Genomic DNA, 20,818 nt, shown 5'->3' on the forward strand with positions numbered 1-20,818 from the left:
ACCCCAGTGCTCTCTATACATGTTGGACCCCAGTGCTCTCTATACCTATCGGACCCCAGTTTTCTCTATACCTGTTGGACCCCAGTTTTCTCTGTACCTGTTGGACCCCAGTGCTCTCTATACCTGTTGGACCCCAGTGCTCTCTATACTTATTGCACCCCAGTGCTCTCTATACCTGTTGGACCCCAGTGCTCTCTATACCTGTTGGACCCCAGTGCTCTCTATACCTGTTGGACCCCAGTGCTCTCTATACTTATTGCACCCCAGTGCTCTCTATACCTGTTGGACCCCAGTGCTCTCTATACCTGTTGGACTACAGTTCTCTCTATGCCTGTTGGACCCCAGTGCTCTCTATACCTATTGGACCCCAGTGCTCTCTATACCTGTTGGACCACAGTTCTCTCTATACCTGTTGGACCCCAGTGCTCTCTATACCTATTGGACCCCAGTGCTCTCTATACCTGTTGGACCACAGTTCTCTCTATGCCTGTTGGACCCCAGTGCTCTCTATACCTGTTGGACCACAGTTCTCTCTATACCTGTTGGACCCCAGTGCTCTCTATATCTGTTGGACCCCAATGCTCTCTATACCTATTGGACCCGTTTTCTCTATACCTGTCGGACCCAAGTGCTCTCTATACCTGTTGGACCACAGTTCTCTCTATACTTGTTGGACCCCAGTGCTCTCTATACCTGTTGGAACCCAGTGCTCTCTATATCTGTTGGACCTCAGTGCTCTCTATACCTGTCGGACCCAAGTGCTCTCTATACCTGTCGGACCCCATTGCTCTCTATACCTATCGGTCCCCAGTGCTCTCTATACCTTTTGGACCCAAGTGCTCTCTATAGCTCTTGGACCCCAGTGCTCTCTATACATGTTGGACCCCAGTGCTCTCTATACATGTTGGACCCCAGTGCTCTCTATACCTATCGGACCCCATTTTTCTCTATACCTGTTGGACCCCAGTTTTCTCTGTACCTGTTGGACCCCAGTTTTCTCTATACCTGTCGGACCCCAGTGCTCTCTATACCTGCTGAACCCAGTACTCTCTATATCTGTCTGTATACATGTTGGACCCCTATAGCTTCTGCCTACCACCTCCTACCATGCAGGACAGGTTTCATGCAGACAATGCACCAGACAATGGCTGATGTATGCATAAGACCTGCAGCCACATTCCCTCCAGACCCCCCTGTATAAAGTATTTACCCCCTCCCCCTGTGCTGCCTATGTGGAATGCAGGCATTGTCCCCGCCTGGGCCTTGGCGGGCTGTCACTGTAATGGGCCTTTAATGAATGATGGACTTACTGTGGCCGCTCAGGACAATACGGTCTGAGGTGTGAGCAGACCCCGGGGCATCATCATATATTATCATATATTGGGGGGCAGAGAATTGCACCTGGGCCTGAACCCCCCCCTCATATAGAAAGACAGCAGTACTATGTGTCCCCCAGCGCTATGGACGCTCATGGGCCATTATTTATGGGTATCATGGTGTGTGGCCCCATAACAATCAGCGGCTGTGTCATTATGGCGCCGCTGTTCTCACCCTCTGTGAGTTTAGGTGACATTTCACAGCTTGTGGCCCCTCGGGGGTCTTGTACTGATATTAGGAAGGTGCAGACCCTCACACCAACACTAATCACTACACCATCAGAAGGGGCAACCAAAATATAACAGAGCCCCCACAGTGCCAGACAGTATGGAAGGAAAGACAGGAAATAAATCTATTATCTATCTATCTATCCATTATCTATGTACACACAGTATCTACTTTCAGCCACTTGCAGAAGTTTCTACCCCCCTTCTTTTGATCTAAACTCCCACCAGTAGTTTTATGGGAAATGTCTTGGTCCCAGCAGTTGTGTGCCAGGGCAGCGGGCATTCTCCAGACCCCCTGAACCCACTTCAATGTTGCAGAACATCTGGAGACGGATCCTTCTACCCCCCTTGTCCTTCTTTACTCTTTAATTGCATTGTTCTCTTGTTACCCATGTGAAGGGGGATGGGACCAAACTTCTCCACTCTTTGCCTTTCTTCCTATTGGCCTGAAGTTTTGTATTGGCGGCAGTTGATTGGAGGGCCGCACATTCCTCAGCCCCTCTTTGTAGCCCTCCACCCCCTCTCTGTCCTGTCCTAGGATTTCCCAGAGCAGAGTAGAGGTATTCTGGAGATGAGGGGGGTCTCATCATCATCTCTAGGATCATTCTGTTCCCATGGCTGGTGGGCATTTAAAGGAAGCTGGCAGGAGAGGACCATGATCTAGGTGCGCCTCGTGGAAGGCGCCTGGACGATCTGAAGATGCTCTGCCTCTACATCTGGACATTTCTTACCGGGATCCTTCAGTCCGTCACCTCTGGCTCTCTGGAAAACCAGTGCAACTGGAGAGGAAGGTAAGAAGAGCATGAACTCGGGTCACCAAAGGTGGATCCACCATAGAGCGGACGCCCGACCGCAGTCAGATTGGTCATATTATTATAAGATCAGTGGACATGTTTTATACTGCGATAATTGAGGTCCAAGAAAAATTAGGGGTTTTTTACTTGAGTTTTTCATGTTTTTTTTAAACGTCCCATTTTTTCTATGTTACTAGGGAACCGCAATGGGGTCTCACAAGTTTTTGAAAAAGATCTGAATTGATTAAAATTGTTCACCGCAGACCAGCGGACACCTCAGTGCACTTCTGCATACAGAAATATCTGTACGCAGAAGTGAGAAATATCTGTACACAGAAATGCGGTGAGGTGTTCGCTGGTCTGCGGTGAAAAGTTTTAATCAATTCAGAACCTTTTCAAAAACTTGCGAGACCCCATTGCGGTTCCCTAGTAAGGATATTTCAGAGACCCCAATTTTTTGCGTTTTTGTGACTGCCGTTTTTCATACGATATAATCGACATTTTTCAAGTCGTCAACGATCATTAATAATGGATCAAAATCTGGGGTCAGGGGCGATCTCCATTTTTGCTTTTCCTTTCGGGAGTGTTTGTCTCCTTTGGGCAGAAAAAAAATCTTTTGTTTTTGAGGGCTCATTTGTGTTTTGTGGCCACCTGATGACCTTCCGCGGGGACCTTCCCGGCTGCCATAGATCATTTATGACAGGCAGTCATCCTGCGACCCCGTTACCCTCCCTGGCTCCTATTTTTAGAGCGCGGTTGATTGAGTGCTCCGGTTCAGCACTTTCTGACAAGTCGCCTTCTGATTGCCAGCTCTTATGTCCAAAAGTTAATGTTGTTTTTGGATGGTGTCTAGGAAACGCGTTAGTCTCGGGCAGGAAGCGATCAGCGACCGCTGTATTATTTATAGATCCCATAGCGAGTGGAATTAATAGCGTTACATCCAGAGAGGCGGAAGTCGGGGTGCTGGGAAGAGGGGTCTGGTTCTCCCCACACGTCCCACACAGGATCTTCTCCATGCACTAAGCCTTCACAACGCGTTTCAGGCTCTGGAAGCCAAACGCTCCTAATAACCTCCAGTCTGGCTTATGTTTCACATATGAAGTACGATACCCCTTAGACCCCATGACAACCACTGTAAACCCGTTATTGGGGCAACATTGGTTGTCGTATGTCACCTAGTACGAATTGCGTTGCAGGATTTTTCTCTGTCTGGGGCCTTATCACCCATGACAATTGATGAGATTCGGGGGGCTCCCAGACATGTTAAAGAGTCACTTGCCACAAATGTCTTTTTTTTTCTCCTGGTGTAAATGCCGCTGTTTTCCTGAATCCGACGTTGTTTTTCTTTTCTTCCTGCGCCACTCCGTTCCTGAGATATGACCTCTTATTCCTGGTATATAAATTTAGCCTAGTTAGCCAAGTGGGTGTGATCATTAACTCTACTCTGGGAGTGTCATTCGATAGTCACACCCAGTTGGCTAACAAGATTAGATTTATATACAGGGGGGAAAAAAAGGCCGTATCTCAGGGATGGAGAGGAGCAGGAACAAAAGAAAAACTACGCCGGATTCAGGAGAACAGCGGCATTTACACCGGCTAAGTAACAGCACAAATTTATGGGAAGTGACAGGACCACGCAACAAAATCGGCAGACAACTTTTTTTTAATGAAAAAGAAAAAGCTGAGATGTTCTGTAGAGCTGTACAAGACTTTAAATAATGAGCTCAAGTGTTAAGAAGTAATTATGGGATCCGAGTCCTTAGCGGGCATTGTGGAACGTTACCTATGGATTTGGATCCAGTGTTTGACAATCAAATCCATAGAGAAATGTGTGTAATTCACTCCAAATTTAGTCAGGCCGGCCCGGTATGGGGGGGATTCACATAGACGCCACGACTTTCACCTTAGCACAACTCTAACATCTGTCGCGCCGTACCTTTAAGGCGCCTCCAGCTGTTGTGTGTGTCTGTCAATAAGGACTTTACCCAATTTCAGACCTAACAGCTCTGTAGGGCCCGGGTTACTGGGTTACCAGCTCAGGTCAATTGCTTTTCCCAGCAGATCACAGCCTGGATTAGGGTGTAACATTAACCTCTTCATTCCCGAGAGAGTATTAGCAACTAGATGGCGTTATATTGTCTTGTTGCAATGCAGCAGCGCCACCTGGGGGCAAAAAAAACATAAATTCATATATGTTTTTTTCTTTTTTTTTACATTTTTTGTCTTGTTCTCCGCAGTGGGCTGTCTCTGGAGCCAAAGTCAGTGGAGCAAGTATCACTGTATTGTTCGGAGGGCACAGTGGAATGGTTGTACCCAATGGGAGCGCTTCGCCTTAGCCTGTCACCTCGCCTGCCAGTGGCATCCTCAGAGCCGGGGTCCGGTCGCTTCACTGCCTGCATCAAGCCGAAAGCTTCATTTCGAGGGGCTCAGATATACCTGGAAAAGGAAGGAGAACTGGAGCTGATGATGTCCGAGGGACAGCCGTCCATGCTCAACAGGGTCCACTGCTTCACGTGGCTTCCACACCAGAAGGTGGCGCTATTCTTACACGCCACTCCTCACCAGGACATTAGTCGGCGCATTTCAGCTTTCCGCTATGAGCTCAGGGGGGATTGGGATGGACGGTTAGCGCTACCCCTCAACAAGCTGAGCATGGAAGGTAAGAAGGGCGGGTTATGGAAAGATGCGGGGTCTCTAGTGACACTGACACTCGGGGTACAGGATAATGACCCTGACACTCGGGGTACAGGATGATGACCCTGACACTCGGGGTACAGGATAATGACACTGACACTCGGGGTACAGGATAATGACGCTGACACTCGGGGTGCAGGATAATGACGCTGACACTCGGGGTACAGGATAATGACGCTGACACTCGGGGTACAGGATAATGGCACTGACACTCGGGGTGCAGGATAATGACCCTGACACTCGGGGTACAGGATGATGACCCTGACACTCGGGGTACAGGATAATGACACTGACACTCGGGGTACAGGATAATGACGCTGACACTCGGGGTGCAGGATAATGACGCTGACACTCGGGGTACAGGATAATGACGCTGACACTCGGGGTACAGGATAATGGCACTGACACTCGGGGTGCAGGATAATGACACTGGGGTACAGAGTAATGACACTGACACTCGGGGTACAGAGTAATGACACTGACACTCGGGGTACAGGATAATGACACTGACACTCGGGGTACAGGATAATGACACTGACACTCGGGGTACAGGATAATGACACTGGGGGTACAGGATAATGACGCTGACACTCGGGGTACAGGATAATGACACTGACACTCGGGGTACAGGGTAATGACACTGACACTGGGGGTGCAGGATAATGACGCTGACACTCGGGGTACAGGATAATGACACTGACACTCGGGGTACAGGATAATGACGCTGACACTCGGGGTACAGGATAATGACACTGACACTCGGGGTACAGGATAATGACACTGACACTCGTGGTACAGGATAATGACACTGACACTCGGGGTACAGGATGATGGCACTGACACTCGGGGTACAGGATAATGACACTGACACTCGGGGTACAGGATAATGGCACTGACACTCGGGGTACAGGATAATGACACTGACTCGGGTACAGGATAGTGACACTCGGGGTACAGGATAATGACCCTGACACTCGGGGTACAGGATGATGACACTGACACTCGGGGTACAGGATGATGACACTGACACTCGGGGTACAGGATGATGACACTGACACTCGTGGTACAGGATAATGACACTGACACTGGGGGTACAGGATTATGGCACTGACACTCGGGGTACAGGATAATGACACTGACACTCGGGGTACAAGATAATGACACTGACACTCGGGGTACAGGATAATGACACTGACACTCGGGGTACAGGATAATGACACTGACACTCGGGGTACAGGATAATGGCACTGACACTCGGGGTACAGGATAATGACACTGACTCGGGTACAGGATAGTGACACTCGGGGTACAGGATAATGACCCTGACACTCGGGGTACAGGATGATGACACTGACACTCGGGGTACAGGATGATGACACTGGGGTACAGGGTAATGACGCTGACACTCGGGGTACAGGATAATGACACTCGGGGTACAGGATAATGACCCTGACACTCGGGGTACAGGATAATGACACTGACACTCGGGGTACAGGATGATGACACTGACACTCGGGGTACAGGATAATGACACTGGGGTACAGGGTAATGAATCATAGAATCATAGAATCGTAGAGTTGGAAGGGACCTCCTGGGCCATCTGGTCCAACCCCCTGCTCAAAGCAGGATTCGCTAAATCATCCCAGTCAGATGTCTGTCCAGCCTCTGTTTGAAGACTTCCATTGAAGGAGAACTCACCACTTCTCGTGGCAGCCTGTTCCACTCATTGATCACTCTAACTGTCAAAAAGTTTTTTCTAATATCTAATCTGTGTCTCTTCCCATTCAGTTTCATCCCATTGCTTCTAGTCTTTCCTTGTGCAAATGAGAATAAAGTTGATCCTTCTACAATGTGACAGCCCTTTAGATATTTGTAGACAGCTATTAAGTCTCCTCTCAGTCTTCTCTTTTGCAAACTAAACATTCCCAAATCCTGCAACCTTTCCTCATAAGACAGGGTTTGCAGACCGGTCACCATTCTGGTCGCTCTTTTCTGAACTTGCTCCAGTTTGTTGATGTCTTTTTTAAAATGTGGTGCCCAAAACTGGACACAATATTCCAGATGAGGTCTGACCAAAGAGGAGTAGAGGGAAATAATGACTTCACGTGATCTAGACTGTATGCTTCTGTTAATACATCCTAGAATTGCATTTGCCTTTTTTGCTGCTGCATCACACTGTTGACTCATATTCAGTCTGTGATCTATTAGTATACCCAAGTCTTTTTCACATGTGCTGTCACTTAGCCCTATTCCTCCCATTCTATATATGCTTTTTTCATTTTTATTGCCCAGATGTAGTACTTTGCATTTCTCCCTGTTAAAAACCATTCTGTTAGTTGCTGCCCACTTCTCCAGTTTATTTAAATCTTTTTGAATCTTCTCTCTCTCTTCTCTAGTATTAGCTATCCCTCCTAGCTTTGTGTCATCAGCAAATTTAATCAGTTTACCCTCAATTCCTTCATCTAAATCGTTGATAAAGATGTTGAACAATACAGGGCCCAGGACAGAGCCCTGTGGTACCCCACTTGAGACATTCTTCCAACTGGATGTGCAGCCATTTACGACCACTCTTTGGGTCCGATCACTAAGCCAGTTATGAATCCACCTAACAGTTGCCTTGTCCATTCCATACTTAGTCATTTTTTCAATAAGGATTGTATGAGAGACTTTGTCAAATGCTTTGCTGAAGTCAAGATATACTATATCTACAGCATTTCCCTGATCCACCCAGTCAGTGATACCGTCATAGAAGGAAATTAAGTTAGTCTGACATGACTTATTAGTTAGACGCTGACACTCGGGGTACAGGATAATGACACTGACACTCGGGGTACAGGGTAATGACACTGGGGTACAGGGTAATGACGCTGACACTCGGGGTACAGGATAATGACACTGACACTCGGGGTACAGGGTAATGACACTGGGGTACAGGGTAATGACGCTGACACTCGGGGTACAGGATAATGACACTGACACTCGGGGTACAGGGTAATGACACTGGGGTACAGGGTAATGACACTGACACTCGGGGTAGAGGATAATGACACTGGGGTACAGGGTAATGACGCTGACACTCGGGGTACAGGGTAATGACACTGGGGTACAGGGTAATGACACTGACACTCGGGGTACAGGATAATGACACTGGGGTACAGGGTAATGATGCTGACACTCGGGGTACAGGATAATGACACTGGGGTACAGGGTAATGACACTGACACTCGGGGTACAGGGTAATGACACTGGGGTACAGGGTAATGACGCTGACACTCGGGGTACAGGATAATGACACTGGGGTACAGGGTAATGACGCTGACACTCGGGGTACAGGATAATGACACTGGGGTACAGGGTAATGACGCTGACACTCGGGGTACAGGGTAATGACACTGGGGTACAGGGTAATGACACTGACACTCGGGGTACAGGGTAATGACACTGGGGTACAGGGTAATGACACTGACACTCGGGGTACAGGGTAATGACACTGGGGTACAGGGTAATGACGCTGACACTCGGGGTACAGGGTAATGACACTGGGGTACAGGGTAATGACACTGACACTCGGGGTACAGGATAATGACACTGGGGTACAGGGTAATGACACTGGGGTACAGGGTAATGACACTGACACTCGGGGTACAGGGTAATGACACTGGGGTACAGGGTAATGACGCTGACACTCGGGGTACAGGGTAATGACACTGGGGTACAGGGTAATGACGCTGACACTCGGGGTACAGGATAATGACACTGGGGTACAGGGTAATGACGCTGACACTCGGGGTACAGGGTAATGACACTGGGGTACAGGGTAATGACACTGACACTCGGGGTACAGGATAATGACACTGGGGTACAGGGTAATGACGCTGACACTCGGGGTACAGGATAATGACACTGGGGTACAGGGTAATGACACTGACACTCGGGGTACAGGATAATGACACTGGGGTACAGGGTAATGACACTGACACTTGGGGTACAGGATAATGACACTGGGGTACAGGGTAATGACGCTGACACTCGGGGTACAGGGTAATGACACTGGGGTACAGGGTAATGACACTGACACTCGGGGTACAGGGTAATGACACTGGGGTACAGGGTAATGACACTGACACTCGGGGTACAGGGTAATGACACTGGGGTACAGGGTAATGACGCTGACACTCGGGGTACAGGGTAATGACACTGGGGTACAGGGTAATGACACTGACACTCGGGGTACAGGATAATGACACTGGGGTACAGGGTAATGACACTGGGGTACAGGGTAATGACACTGACACTCGGGGTACAGGGTAATGACACTGGGGTACAGGGTAATGACGCTGACACTCGGGGTACAGGGTAATGACACTGGGGTACAGGGTAATGACGCTGACACTCGGGGTACAGGATAATGACACTGGGGTACAGGGTAATGACGCTGACACTCGGGGTACAGGGTAATGACACTGGGGTACAGGGTAATGACACTGACACTCGGGGTACAGGATAATGACACTGGGGTACAGGGTAATGACGCTGACACTCGGGGTACAGGATAATGACACTGGGGTACAGGGTAATGACACTGACACTCGGGGTACAGGATAATGACACTGGGGTACAGGGTAATGACGCTGACACTCGGGGTACAGGATAATGACACTGGGGTACAGGGTAATGACGCTGACACTCGGGGTGCCTGATGATGACACTTCTGGATCAGGCTCTCAGTGACCCATAGGTCTCTAGTTTCCTGTCCCGGTGGGCAGTGACTGATTTCTTACATCTTGGTGGCTGAATGTGAATATGTGACATCTGGGCCCCAGTGGTCCGGTCAGGGCCTGATGGGGGTGAAGGCCACGTTTTTGAAGTCCCTTCCCCCGTTCTTCCTTTCCCTCTCTAAACAACAGGGCAGTGTCCTGCTGGGCCTAAGGATATAACCATTAACCCCATTAATTAGTGAGATAAGAAGCTGTATAAGGGGCCGGTTACCATGACAACTCAGATTTTCACCACTGAAACTTTCTTAATTATAAACTCAACCAGTTCAGCAGATGAGAAAATACAGAGATCACAAAAAACAAAAAAAAATTTCCAAATTAAAAATATATATAAATCTTTCATCAGCTCATGTTCCAGGTTCTCATTTGCATTTTTAAATTAGAAAAAAATTTTAAAAAATCCTCAGATAACAGGTATAACGTAGTAAACAGTGGGAATGGGGCGATGAGCACTCGCGGGCCTGTGGTTGGGACATTGCCTTCTAGTTTTGAGGGTTTTTTTTTTCTGTTTTGTCTTCTTTTAGGCGCCTGCCGGCCATGTAACGACACAGAGATCCTGATGGCAATGTGCACTAGTGACTTTGGTGAGTTTGTGTTTTGATTTTTTGGACCCCGTGTACCCCTGATGACTGTAGGTCCGTATGTAGGGCCTCTGATGTTCAGAAAGCCTGAAGTCAGTTCTGTGGAGGAGGAGGCCCTGTGTGTCGGAGGAATGCAATGATGGCCCAGTGAAGTGCTCAACCCTTCCCCAACCCCCCCCCCCCCCCCCCCCAGTTTTCTCATCTCTCCTCTTTACCTAAGCTTACTTTGCCCCCCTGCTGTATCCTAATAATGAGGAAGAAGAGCCGAGGTTAGGGAAGGGATCTCTGGGGAGACCATGTTTCCTTGGCAATGGTGTCTTTGTCCTGGTGTAGGCCTCAGACTCAGGCACAGCTAAAACAAATAACCCTACAGAACGATAGTTTGGGATTTTTTATGTCGTAAAGTCTAAAAATCGATCGTATGTTTAGTTCTGATCATTGGAACATATAGCGATCAGATCGTGATCGATCAAAACGCTTATTCAGTAGCAGATCAGATCGTTTATTCGGGCCTGAAAATCATCGCTCTCGGCAGCCCATCCCTATAAATCATTCGATTGCCTTAACTCCTTCCGGACATAGGACGTAATATTCGGTATACCCTGTATCGGGTCGTCGTGTCTGGATCGGGCTCAAGCCCGTACCCAGCAACGATCCGATGAAACACCAGTGGCTGCGATGTAACCATTTACATCAGTGATTTCAATGGCATGATTGCGAGCGTCAATGAGTTTTCATGGCAATTGGGGGCCTGATGGAGGCCCCCACGGCAGTCCCTTTAGTCCGCCTGTCGTTTGGCCTCGTAGGAAATCGTCTCTTTGACTATATATTGTAGTATTGAACCATATATAACAAGCGATCAAACAGATTGTAGGATCAGGCCCCCTAAGGTGACTAATATAGGAGAATGCGGTGGACCCAGGCGCTGTCAATGACAAAGGTTAATCTAGGCAGTAAGTATAAAACAACTTGCAATTTATTGCAACGCATTTCGGAGTAGAACCTACTCCTTCCTCAGGTATCTGATGCTTGAGGTTCTATTCCGAAACACGTTGAATTAAATTGGAAGGTTTTTTTTTTATATTTACCGCCTGGATTTACCTTTGTCAGCACCTGGGATCCACCGCATCTCCTTTACTGGTTATGTCCTCTCTCATTTGGTGTGAGTACAGCGGCCGGAGAAGCAGCCTTGATTGGAATTGCAGCTTTTTGGTCTCCGGAACTACACCAATTTGTACACCAATGTGATAGTGGAACTCATCCTTTGACTTTTTTTCTTCACAGTTGTTCAGGGCAACATCAAGTCAGTGGATAACAATGAAGAACTACAAGAGTCCGTTATCGGGATCAGTGCCACCAGGGTCCACCGACAGAAGTTCACATTGTTCTGGCCTAGAGGTCATTCCGTAAGGTCTCATGGTGAAATAAGGACTCTGATGAGCTGTGGGGTCAAGCCGGGCCCTGGCAGCTTTCTTTTCATGGGTTGGGTACACTTTGGTGACGCTTGGTTGGGCTGTGCTCCTCGATACAAAGACTTCAAGAGAATTTATGAATCGGCAAAAAAGATCCATGCAAACCCATGTGAGATTACTCTAGACTGATGCCACCACATTGACACATGATCAACCAATGGATGCAAGGGCATCTCTATGAGGAAGAGCATGCCCAAAATGGAAGGCCACCATTTTAGTAGCATTTCAGGTCCTTCAGAAGCTTGTGGTACCAACTTTTCTTTGTAGGACCTTCAACAATCTGTAGGACTGGCTTAACAATCTCAAAGAGCACAAGTACCAAGCTGGATAATTTACCAAGAGGATCACACAAAAAATATCCAGTACTCTGATCTGAAGACTTTGGTCTAGATTTGGAATGACTTGTGGATTGGAGCCATGATCTGTCTCAAAAATATCTAGGACTCCAATCTAAACAACGTGTTTGACCTAAACTTAGACATGGCATGCGGATTGGAGCCACGATATGTCTCATTTTCAGTGCTGTGAATTCACAAGTAAGGAAGGGGGGGCGGGGGAATGATCGTGACCATTAATTGAGTCTTCTTCAGAACAAAGGTTTTTAATGCCGGCCCTCTTGATTTTTGCACTCCTTGAAAGACTTGCTTGAGAACTGAGCCAGTTTTTAATACTCCCTTAATTTTTTCAGGGGATACTTATTAGAAATTTTAGACATGCAGCCACCTCCAAGATGGTGGAATTGTGTGTATTTTCCAAGGAAAAAAAACTTTCTCTACGGCAGCTCGTGATGAACACTGCACACTGTGGGTGCTCCACCCTCTGAGCACGCTCCTGATGAGACCAGTAAAAAAGGGAATACATGGCGGTATAGTGAGCGCTGGCCACTGGTTGGCCATGCTTACGACACACAAGGGTACAAAACTATTACAGATAGTAGAATCTTTTGTTAAATTAGTTTTTATGGTCTACAAATTTCAGTATTCAAAAATGTCCCCTTTAAATAAGGGTGGACACAGAGGAAATGGGACATATAACAACAATTCAGCTAAGACCTTCTTCCAACTGGTGATGGTTCTTGCCACAGTTGCCCCATCCCAGGACAGAAAGACCTAGCATTTACTGGTCCCCATGACTGGAATGGTTTGACCCATGGACCAATGTTAAGCCAATTCAGTTTTACTGGGAAAGGTGTTGCAACAATTTGGACAATCATTCTCCAAAGGGTCCATATCAAACTCAAGGTCCATCTTGATTATGGGTTTATGCCACCTCTGCTTCCATCCCAAGAAAGGAGAAACCAGAACTTGTTGACCCATTATCTTTGAACAATTCATGTAAGCCCAATACAGGTTTATTTAGAAAGGTTTGGGGACAACTTGGGCAATCATTCTCCAAATGGTCCATGGGTTTGCCCCCTATAGGTTTATGCCACCTTAAACCCCATCTCACTACAGGAGGAATCGGCAAATTGCTGCCCCATGACCCTTGGACCATTGCTGTAAGCCCAATACAGGATTATTGGGAAAGGTTTTGGGATAGCTTGAGCAATCATTCTCCAAAGGGCCCATGAGTTTGCCCCCTATGGGTTTATGTCACCTCAGGCCCCATTCCAGTACATGAGACACCAGCACTTGCTGGCCCATGACCCTGGGAGCATTGCAGTAAGCCCAATACAGGATTATTGGGAAAGGTTTTGGGATAGCTTGAGCAATCATTCTCCAAATGGTCCATGAGTTTGCCCCCTATGGGTTTATGTCACCTCAGGCCCCATCCCAGTACCGGAGAAACCAGCACTTGCTGGCCCACGACCCTTGGACCATTGCTGTAATCCCAATACAGGATTATTGGGAAAGGTTTTGGGATAGCTTGAGCAATCATTCTCCAAAAGGTCCATGGGTTTGCTCCATTTATGCCACCTCAGCCTCCATCCCAGTACAGGAGCAACCAGCACTTGCTGCCCCACGACCCCTGGACCATTGCTGTAAGCCCAATACAGGATTACTGGGAAAGGTTTTGGGGTAACTTGGGCCCCGATTCTGCATAGGGTCTAAATCAAACCCAATGTACTATTTACTTACGGTATCTTCTATAAAGGTGGCCATACACCTTAGGGAAAGTCAGCTGAACACACCAGTTTCGTGGCATCGGTCAACTACATACAAGCAATTACATACCGGAAATTAGTATGAAACCAGTTACCACAATTATTCTGCTTTATCTTAGAGAATTCAATCTAAAAAAAAAAAAAAAATTCTTTACATTTTTATTTTTTTTGCATTATTTATTTTTTTTATTTGAAATGTGCACTAAATCCATGTATATACGGTATTTTTGTTTTTATAATACCAAAATGTTTTTTTTTTTATTCAATGGATCCAGTATTTGCGTCATATTTTCGGAAAATTCACTGTCCGGTAAGATTTCGAAAGAGGCTGGTTTCCAGCAACGAGTCAAAAATATTAATTAAATTGTTTAACAAGTAAAACAAAGTTCAACATCGCGGAAAATGTTCCAAATCTGATTTTCCGGAATTGCAACCTGCAACCTATTACCTCTATACTATAAAATATGTTGTATCTTTTTTTTTTTTTTTTTTTTTTTTTTTTTTTTTTTAATGATTACATTTTTTTTTAATTTTCTGTGACGGCTGAAAATTGTCTTGAAAAAAATTATAGAGAAAGAAAAAAAAAAAAATTCACAGGCCTCCTGTGCAAAAATACAATGCTCCAGTGCTGATCACAGCAGCCAATCAGATTTTAGTGATCATGAGAATAAATATATAGCGTTAAACATTTTAACCTATCGCGTCCTCGCTATTTTTTTTTTTATTATTTACTTGTGAAATTTTTGTTTTCAAAATTTATATAATTTGGTTATAACATTTTTTTATTTCAATTATATTTTTTAGTCTTTAATTTAAAAAATGTATTTATTTTTTTTTTTACTTTTTTTTTTTAGTATTCTGGTCTGAAAAATATCTAAAATTGAGACATTTCAGCCGTCTCAGAAAACAAATGAATTTTTTTTTTTTTAATCTGCTGCAATGTAATAGCTGGATCACTGCCAGACTTGATCGCCTTCTTACCCATAACCGCTATAAGGATCGATTCTGATCGCGAAGGAGGGGGCGGGGATAGGGGCGAATCTTGTTTTGTATCCTGCAAAATGTCTATGAAGCCTTGTACATATGTGTCTGACAGTCCCTGATGTAAATGACTTGCAATTATTTTTTTTTTTATTTTTCCTTTTACATGTTTTTACTTTATGTGTGTTTTATATTAAAAAAAAATTGAAGCAATTTTAATTTATTTTTTTTCTTTCGATTTATAAACAAAAAAAAAAAAGTTAAAACAAATATTCCCACAATTTAAATAGTTATCTTGCACTAGTGATTACTTTTGGGCTGCTAGCTTTTCCATAGTCTCTGCTTGCTGTCGGTGAATGGGAGCAATACAATTTTCAGCTAGCGCGTTGTTGCCATCGGTGCTGCCGTACGTGGAGGAAGTGACTTTTTAATTACGATATTAGGAGGCAGATATTGTGCTTTTCCTATAATCCTTTAATCTCATTATCCTGCCGTCATAACTCGAGGATCACATGAAAGGCGGACGGCGGATTCCTGGTAAGAAGATTAAAGGGGGGGGGCATGTAATCATGCCTTATAATTTATCGCTGGGATCGAGGAGAGCATAATATACACATTAAAGAACAGTAATAAAGGTATTATCACCCTCTGTCACACATCTATATCGATAGGACCCTCCGGTCTGTTAGAAGACCCCAACATTATAATTGGCACATGGTAGGTGGAGGGGGGTCCTGTTACAGATTTTGCCCTAGGTCCTTGCTGCCTATTGGGCACTGGCGAGCACGGCTGCTTTTTCTTGAGCCGACACTGGCATGAGAAGTATGGCCTCCTACGGCTGGCACGACTTCAGGGAGGCAGCGTGGATGATATTCCCATTGAGGCTGTCACAGATAATCCCCGTCGACCAGTCCAAACCAAAACATCCCATTGTGTTCAGCCGCCGCTACATACTTTCCCAGCTATAGAATGTGGAGCGGCTGGAAATCCTAGTGGGGCATGATGATATCCTCGGTATGCCACCCCGGGGACCTTCAATTAACCCCTTCATCCACAGAGCCCCTTCGAAGAGTGAAGTACATTGTGTGCCAACATTTTGTATAGGAAGCGACGGTGGTGGCATGACCTACATACCAGACTGCCAAAGTAGGGCGCACCATGCCTGTCATTCACAGGGCAAGAATATATTATCTGGCTATAGCTATATACAGAAAAAGTGAATCCGAACCACAGTACCTAATGAATATTACCACACAGTGCCCAAATAACTGTCCTTATATGTCTAACACTGCCATACAATTCCTAGTAATACTGCTGTACAGCGCCCAAACAGTGAACTATATACATATGTAACCCTGAATCTAAATATTAGTGCCGCACTGTACCTAAAGAATATTACCATACAGTGCCAAAGTAATACGATCATATGGACTCAATGATAAATTATAAAACTCCATTGTTTCTAAATATTAGTGCTGCATCGTGGCTGAAGAGTGTGCCAAAATCCAACCATACAGTATCTTTATAACAGAGCCATGGTATCTTGTAATACTGCCATACTGGGGTCAAAACAGTGTCATCCATTGACTTTACATCATAATTCTACCATTAGAGTTTAAGCAATATCCTCAAAGTGTAGCCATCAACATCGGTGCCGAAGCTTTGAAGTGAAATCACAAGCTCTGTACCTCAGCTCTGAAGCGTAATCACCAAGACCTGTGTCTTAGCTCTGAAGTGTAACCACCAAGATTTGTGCCTCATCTCCGAAGCGTAACCACCAAGAATTGTGCCTCAGCTCTGAAGTGTAACCACCAAGACCTGTGTCTTAGCTCTGAAGTGTAACCACCAAGAATTGTACCTCAGCTCTGAAGCGTAATCACCAAGACCTGTGCCTCAGCTCTGAAGTGTAACCACCAAGAATTGTGCCTCATCTCCGAAGCGTAACCACCAAGAATTGTGCCTCAGCTCTGAAGTGTAACCACCAAGACCTGTGTCTTAGCTCTGAAGTGTAACCACCAAGAATTGTACCTCAGCTCTGAAGCGTAATCACCAAGACCTGTGTCTTAGCTCTGAAGTGTAACCACCAAGACCTGTGCCTCAGCTCTGAAGTGTAACCACCAAGAATTGTGCCTCAGCTCTGAAGCGTAACCACCAAGAATTGTGCCTCAGCTCTGAAGCGTAACCACCAAGAATTGTGCCTCAGCTCTGAAGCGTAACCACCAAGACCTGTGTCTTAGCTCTGAAGTGTAACCACCAAGAATTGTGCCTCAGCTCTGAAGCGTAACCACCAAGACCTGTGTCTTAGCTCTGAAGCGTAACCACCAAGAATTGTGCCTCAGCTCTGAAGCGTAATCACCAAGACCTGTGTCTTAGCTCTGAAGTGTAACCACCAAGAATTGTGCCTCAGCTCTGAAGTGTAATCACCAAGACCTGAGTATTAGCTCTGAAGTGTAATCATCAGGATCTGTGCCTCAGCTCTGAAGTGTAACCACCAAGATCTGTCTTAGCTCTAAAGTGTAAGCACCAATATATGTGCTTCAACTCTGCAGGGTAACCACCAATGCTTCTGCCTCTTCTCTGAAATAAAACAACCAAGCTCTCTGACTCATCTGTGAAGTGTAACCACTAAGCTCTTTGCCTCAGAGCTGTGACGTGTAAGCACCAATATCGGTGCCTCTACTTTAAAGCATAACTCAGCTTGTTCCTCAGCTCTAAAGTAAAACTACAAAGCTCAGTAGCTCATCTGTGAACTGTAGTCAACAAGCTATGTGCCTCCACTTCAAGGTATAACCACTAATCTCTGTGCCTCACATCTGAAGTGTAACCACCAAGCTCGGTGGCCCAACTCTATATTATAGCAATGAATCTCTGTACCTCAGCTCTGAAGCCGTCAAGTTCAATACCTCAGCTCTGAAGTGTAATCGCCAAAATATGTGCCTCAACTCTGAAGTGTAACCATCAAGCTTTGTACCTCAGCTCTGGAGTGTAACCACCAAGCTCTCTATCTGAACTTCAAAGTGTAACCACTAATCTGTGTGCTTTACATCTGAACTGTAATCACCGAGATCTACCCAGCTGTGAAGTGTAACCATCACGCTCTGTACCTCAGCTCTGAAGAGTAACCACCAAGGTCGGTGACCAAGATCGGAATTATAGCAATATACTGTACCTTAGTTTTAAATCAGATCTGAAGTGTAACTGTCAAGTTCTGTGCCTCAGATCTGAAGTGTAGGCACCAAGATATGTGCCTCAACTCTGAAGTGTAACCATCAAGCTTTGTATCTCAGCTCTGGAGTGTAACCACCAAGTTCTGTGCCTCTACTCTGAAGAGTAACCACCAAGGTCGGTGACCAAGATCAGAATTATAGCGATATACCTTAGCTTTAAATCAGATCTGAAGTGTAACTGTCAAGTTCTGTGCCTCAGATCTGAAGTGTAGGCACCAAGATATGTGCCTCAACTCTGATGTGTAACCATCAAGTTGTGCACCTTGACTTTCACGTGTAACTACTGAGATCATGTACCAGGAGGCTCAGGATGAACATGTGCATAATAAGTGCAAAAAGACTGTGGGAGGTCACCATGGATACAGGATTAGCACACATGTGATAAAAGTGCTGGTTCTCAACGGTACGAGTGCTGCATGTGTTGCTGTAAACTGTGGGAATCGCTCTTAAAGGGACACTAACACCTGGGAGGTAGGAAATGTTCACACGATAATATTTTCCTACCCAAAACATCTGGCACATGAAATTGTCAAAAAATAAAACCCAAGCAGGAGGTTAGGTTTTTTTCCCGTGATCATCAGAGAGGGAGTCCAGGCAACACGGGCACAATTCGAGGTTTGTTCCACTTTCCACTCTCCCAAGTTCTCAGCATAAAAACCACATTTTCACGCCTCAATTTTCATGATTTGTGTAAAAAAGAAAAAAAAAAAATGTTCTCTCCGAGGCCTGAGTGCAGCTCGCTTCCCATGAAATCTGAGTCCATCTTCTTCCTCTGCGCTGGAATTCCTCCCGATGTAAGAATCATCCATGTAAAAGCATTGTTTAACCCCCGGCTTCCCAGAACGTAATCTTCCCGTCAAATAAAAGGAATCAAAAATTAAAGGGGAACTCTACAACAAAAACTTTACAAAAGTAGTTATGTTTAATGGAGTCCTTCATATCCCTAACCTTAATGGAGGCGCAGGACCACTAGACAATGCCCAACCCAAAGGGGCACAACAACACGAATTAGGTTCTGTTACAGCTGAATTAAAGGGGTCCCATCATCACGCTCTAGGCGTCCATTTTACTAAATTCTTGTATTCTTGTATTCTACATAAATTAACGATCCTGGCTCACTTTTCCCTATAGCTCTACGATGTGTCGTTCCTCTGTTATCCCTCCGAGAAATGTTACCAGCTGGGGGCGTGTCCCTGCTTACTCAGACACTATCCAATCACCGGTGATGGTGTCAGACTCTGTAAGGACACGCCCCTTCTACAGAGTGACTAGCAAGTTCTCCTTGACAAATTAATCATATGTTCCAGGAGGAATAACAGAGGAATGGCAAAAGACAAAGTCATGAGAAAAGATATTTTGGAATTGGAATTTCATGAGGAAAGCAAGTATTCACTAAAATGGACAGATCTGGAGTGGAGACCGGGCCCCTTTAAATGATTTTTTCTGTATTTTTTTAATATATCCAATTTATTAGTGACACTAATTAAAATTTCACATCTTGCTTCCCCTTTTGAAGAAAAAAAATTAATAAAAAAACCTGACAATATATACTTTGTATTTACCAGTATTCATTGTATGGGTCCATTATGGGGTTATGTCACTTTGTGATTACCACCCCTGGTATATATTTATATAGATAATCCAGGGAGTTTACATCTGGGAAATACGGAAATTTACGCTGACACCTTGTTTCCGGGACATCTGCACTTCATACCCTTCTGCATCACATAATTTACTGCAGAGATTCAGAGCCCCCCATCACACCTAAGGTGTCTGCAAGCGAAGGAAAGCAATGTATGTACACAGTGACTGCACCAGCAGAATAGTGAGTGCAGCTCTGGGGTATAATACAGGATGTAACTCAGGATCAGTAATGTAATGTATGTACACAGTGACTGCACCAGCAGAATAGTGAGTGCAGCTCTAGGGTATAATACAGGGTTTAACTCAGGATCAGTAATGTAATGTATGTACACAGTGACTGCACCAGCAGAATAGTGAGTGCAGCTCTGGAGTATAATACAGGATGTAACTCAGGATCAGTAATGTATGTACACAGTGACTGCACCAGCAGAATAGTGAGTGCAGCTCTGGGGTATAATACAGGGTGTAACTCAGGATCAGTAATGTAATGTATGCACACAGTGACTGCACCAGCAGAATAGTGAGTGCAGCTCTGGGGTATAATACAGGATGTAACTCAGGATCAGTAATGTATGTACACAGTGACTGCACCAGCAGAATAGTGAGTGCAGCTCTGGAGTATAATACAGGATGTAACTCAGGATCAGTAATGTAATGTATGTACACAGTGACTGCACAAGCAGAATAGTGAGTGCAGCTCTGGAGTATAATACAGGATGTAACTCAGGATCAGTAATGTAATGTATGTACACAGTGAATGCACCAGCAGAATAGTGAGTGCAGCTCTGGAGTATAATACAGGAGGTAACTCAGGATCAGTAATGTAATGTATGTACACAGTGACTGCACCAGCAGAATAGTGAGTGCAGCTCTGGAGTATAATACAGGAGGTAACTCAGGATCAGTAATGTAATGTATGTACACAGTGACTGCACCAGC

At 45.5% G+C, this 20,818-nt stretch overlaps 1 protein-coding gene across 1 annotated transcript; it reads left to right on the forward strand.

Annotated features, from left to right (window-relative positions):
* Positions 1-223: 223 nt before the first annotated feature.
* Positions 224-15,605, forward strand: METRN (meteorin, glial cell differentiation regulator). The gene is made up of 4 exons (XM_073558620.1): positions 224-2,395; positions 4,636-5,057; positions 10,395-10,454; positions 11,736-15,605. Exons 1-4 carry the CDS (start codon positions 2,304-2,306, stop codon positions 12,050-12,052), a joined length of 891 nt encoding a protein of 296 aa, XP_073414721.1. The 5' UTR covers positions 224-2,303; the 3' UTR covers positions 12,053-15,605.
* Positions 15,606-20,818: the final 5,213 nt, after the last annotated feature.

Source organism: Dendrobates tinctorius, unplaced genomic scaffold (genome assembly GCF_039654945.1).
Source record: "Dendrobates tinctorius isolate UK_male_01 unplaced genomic scaffold, ASM3965494v1 ptg000257l, whole genome shotgun sequence".
Taxonomy (NCBI): Eukaryota; Metazoa; Chordata; class Amphibia; order Anura; family Dendrobatidae; genus Dendrobates; species Dendrobates tinctorius.

Bases quoted from the DNA above. Each gene is read 5' to 3' on its own strand.
- METRN (XM_073558620.1), top strand. From the start codon at position 2,304: ATGCTCTGCCTCTACATCTGGACATTTCTTACCGGGATCCTTCAGTCC. The intron at 2,396-4,635 runs GTAAGAAGAGCA...TGTTCTCCGCAG, and splicing joins CAGTGCAACTGGAGAGGAAG to TGGGCTGTCTCTGGAGCCAA. The intron at 10,455-11,735 runs GTGAGTTTGTGT...TTTTCTTCACAG, and splicing joins AATGTGCACTAGTGACTTTG to TTGTTCAGGGCAACATCAAG.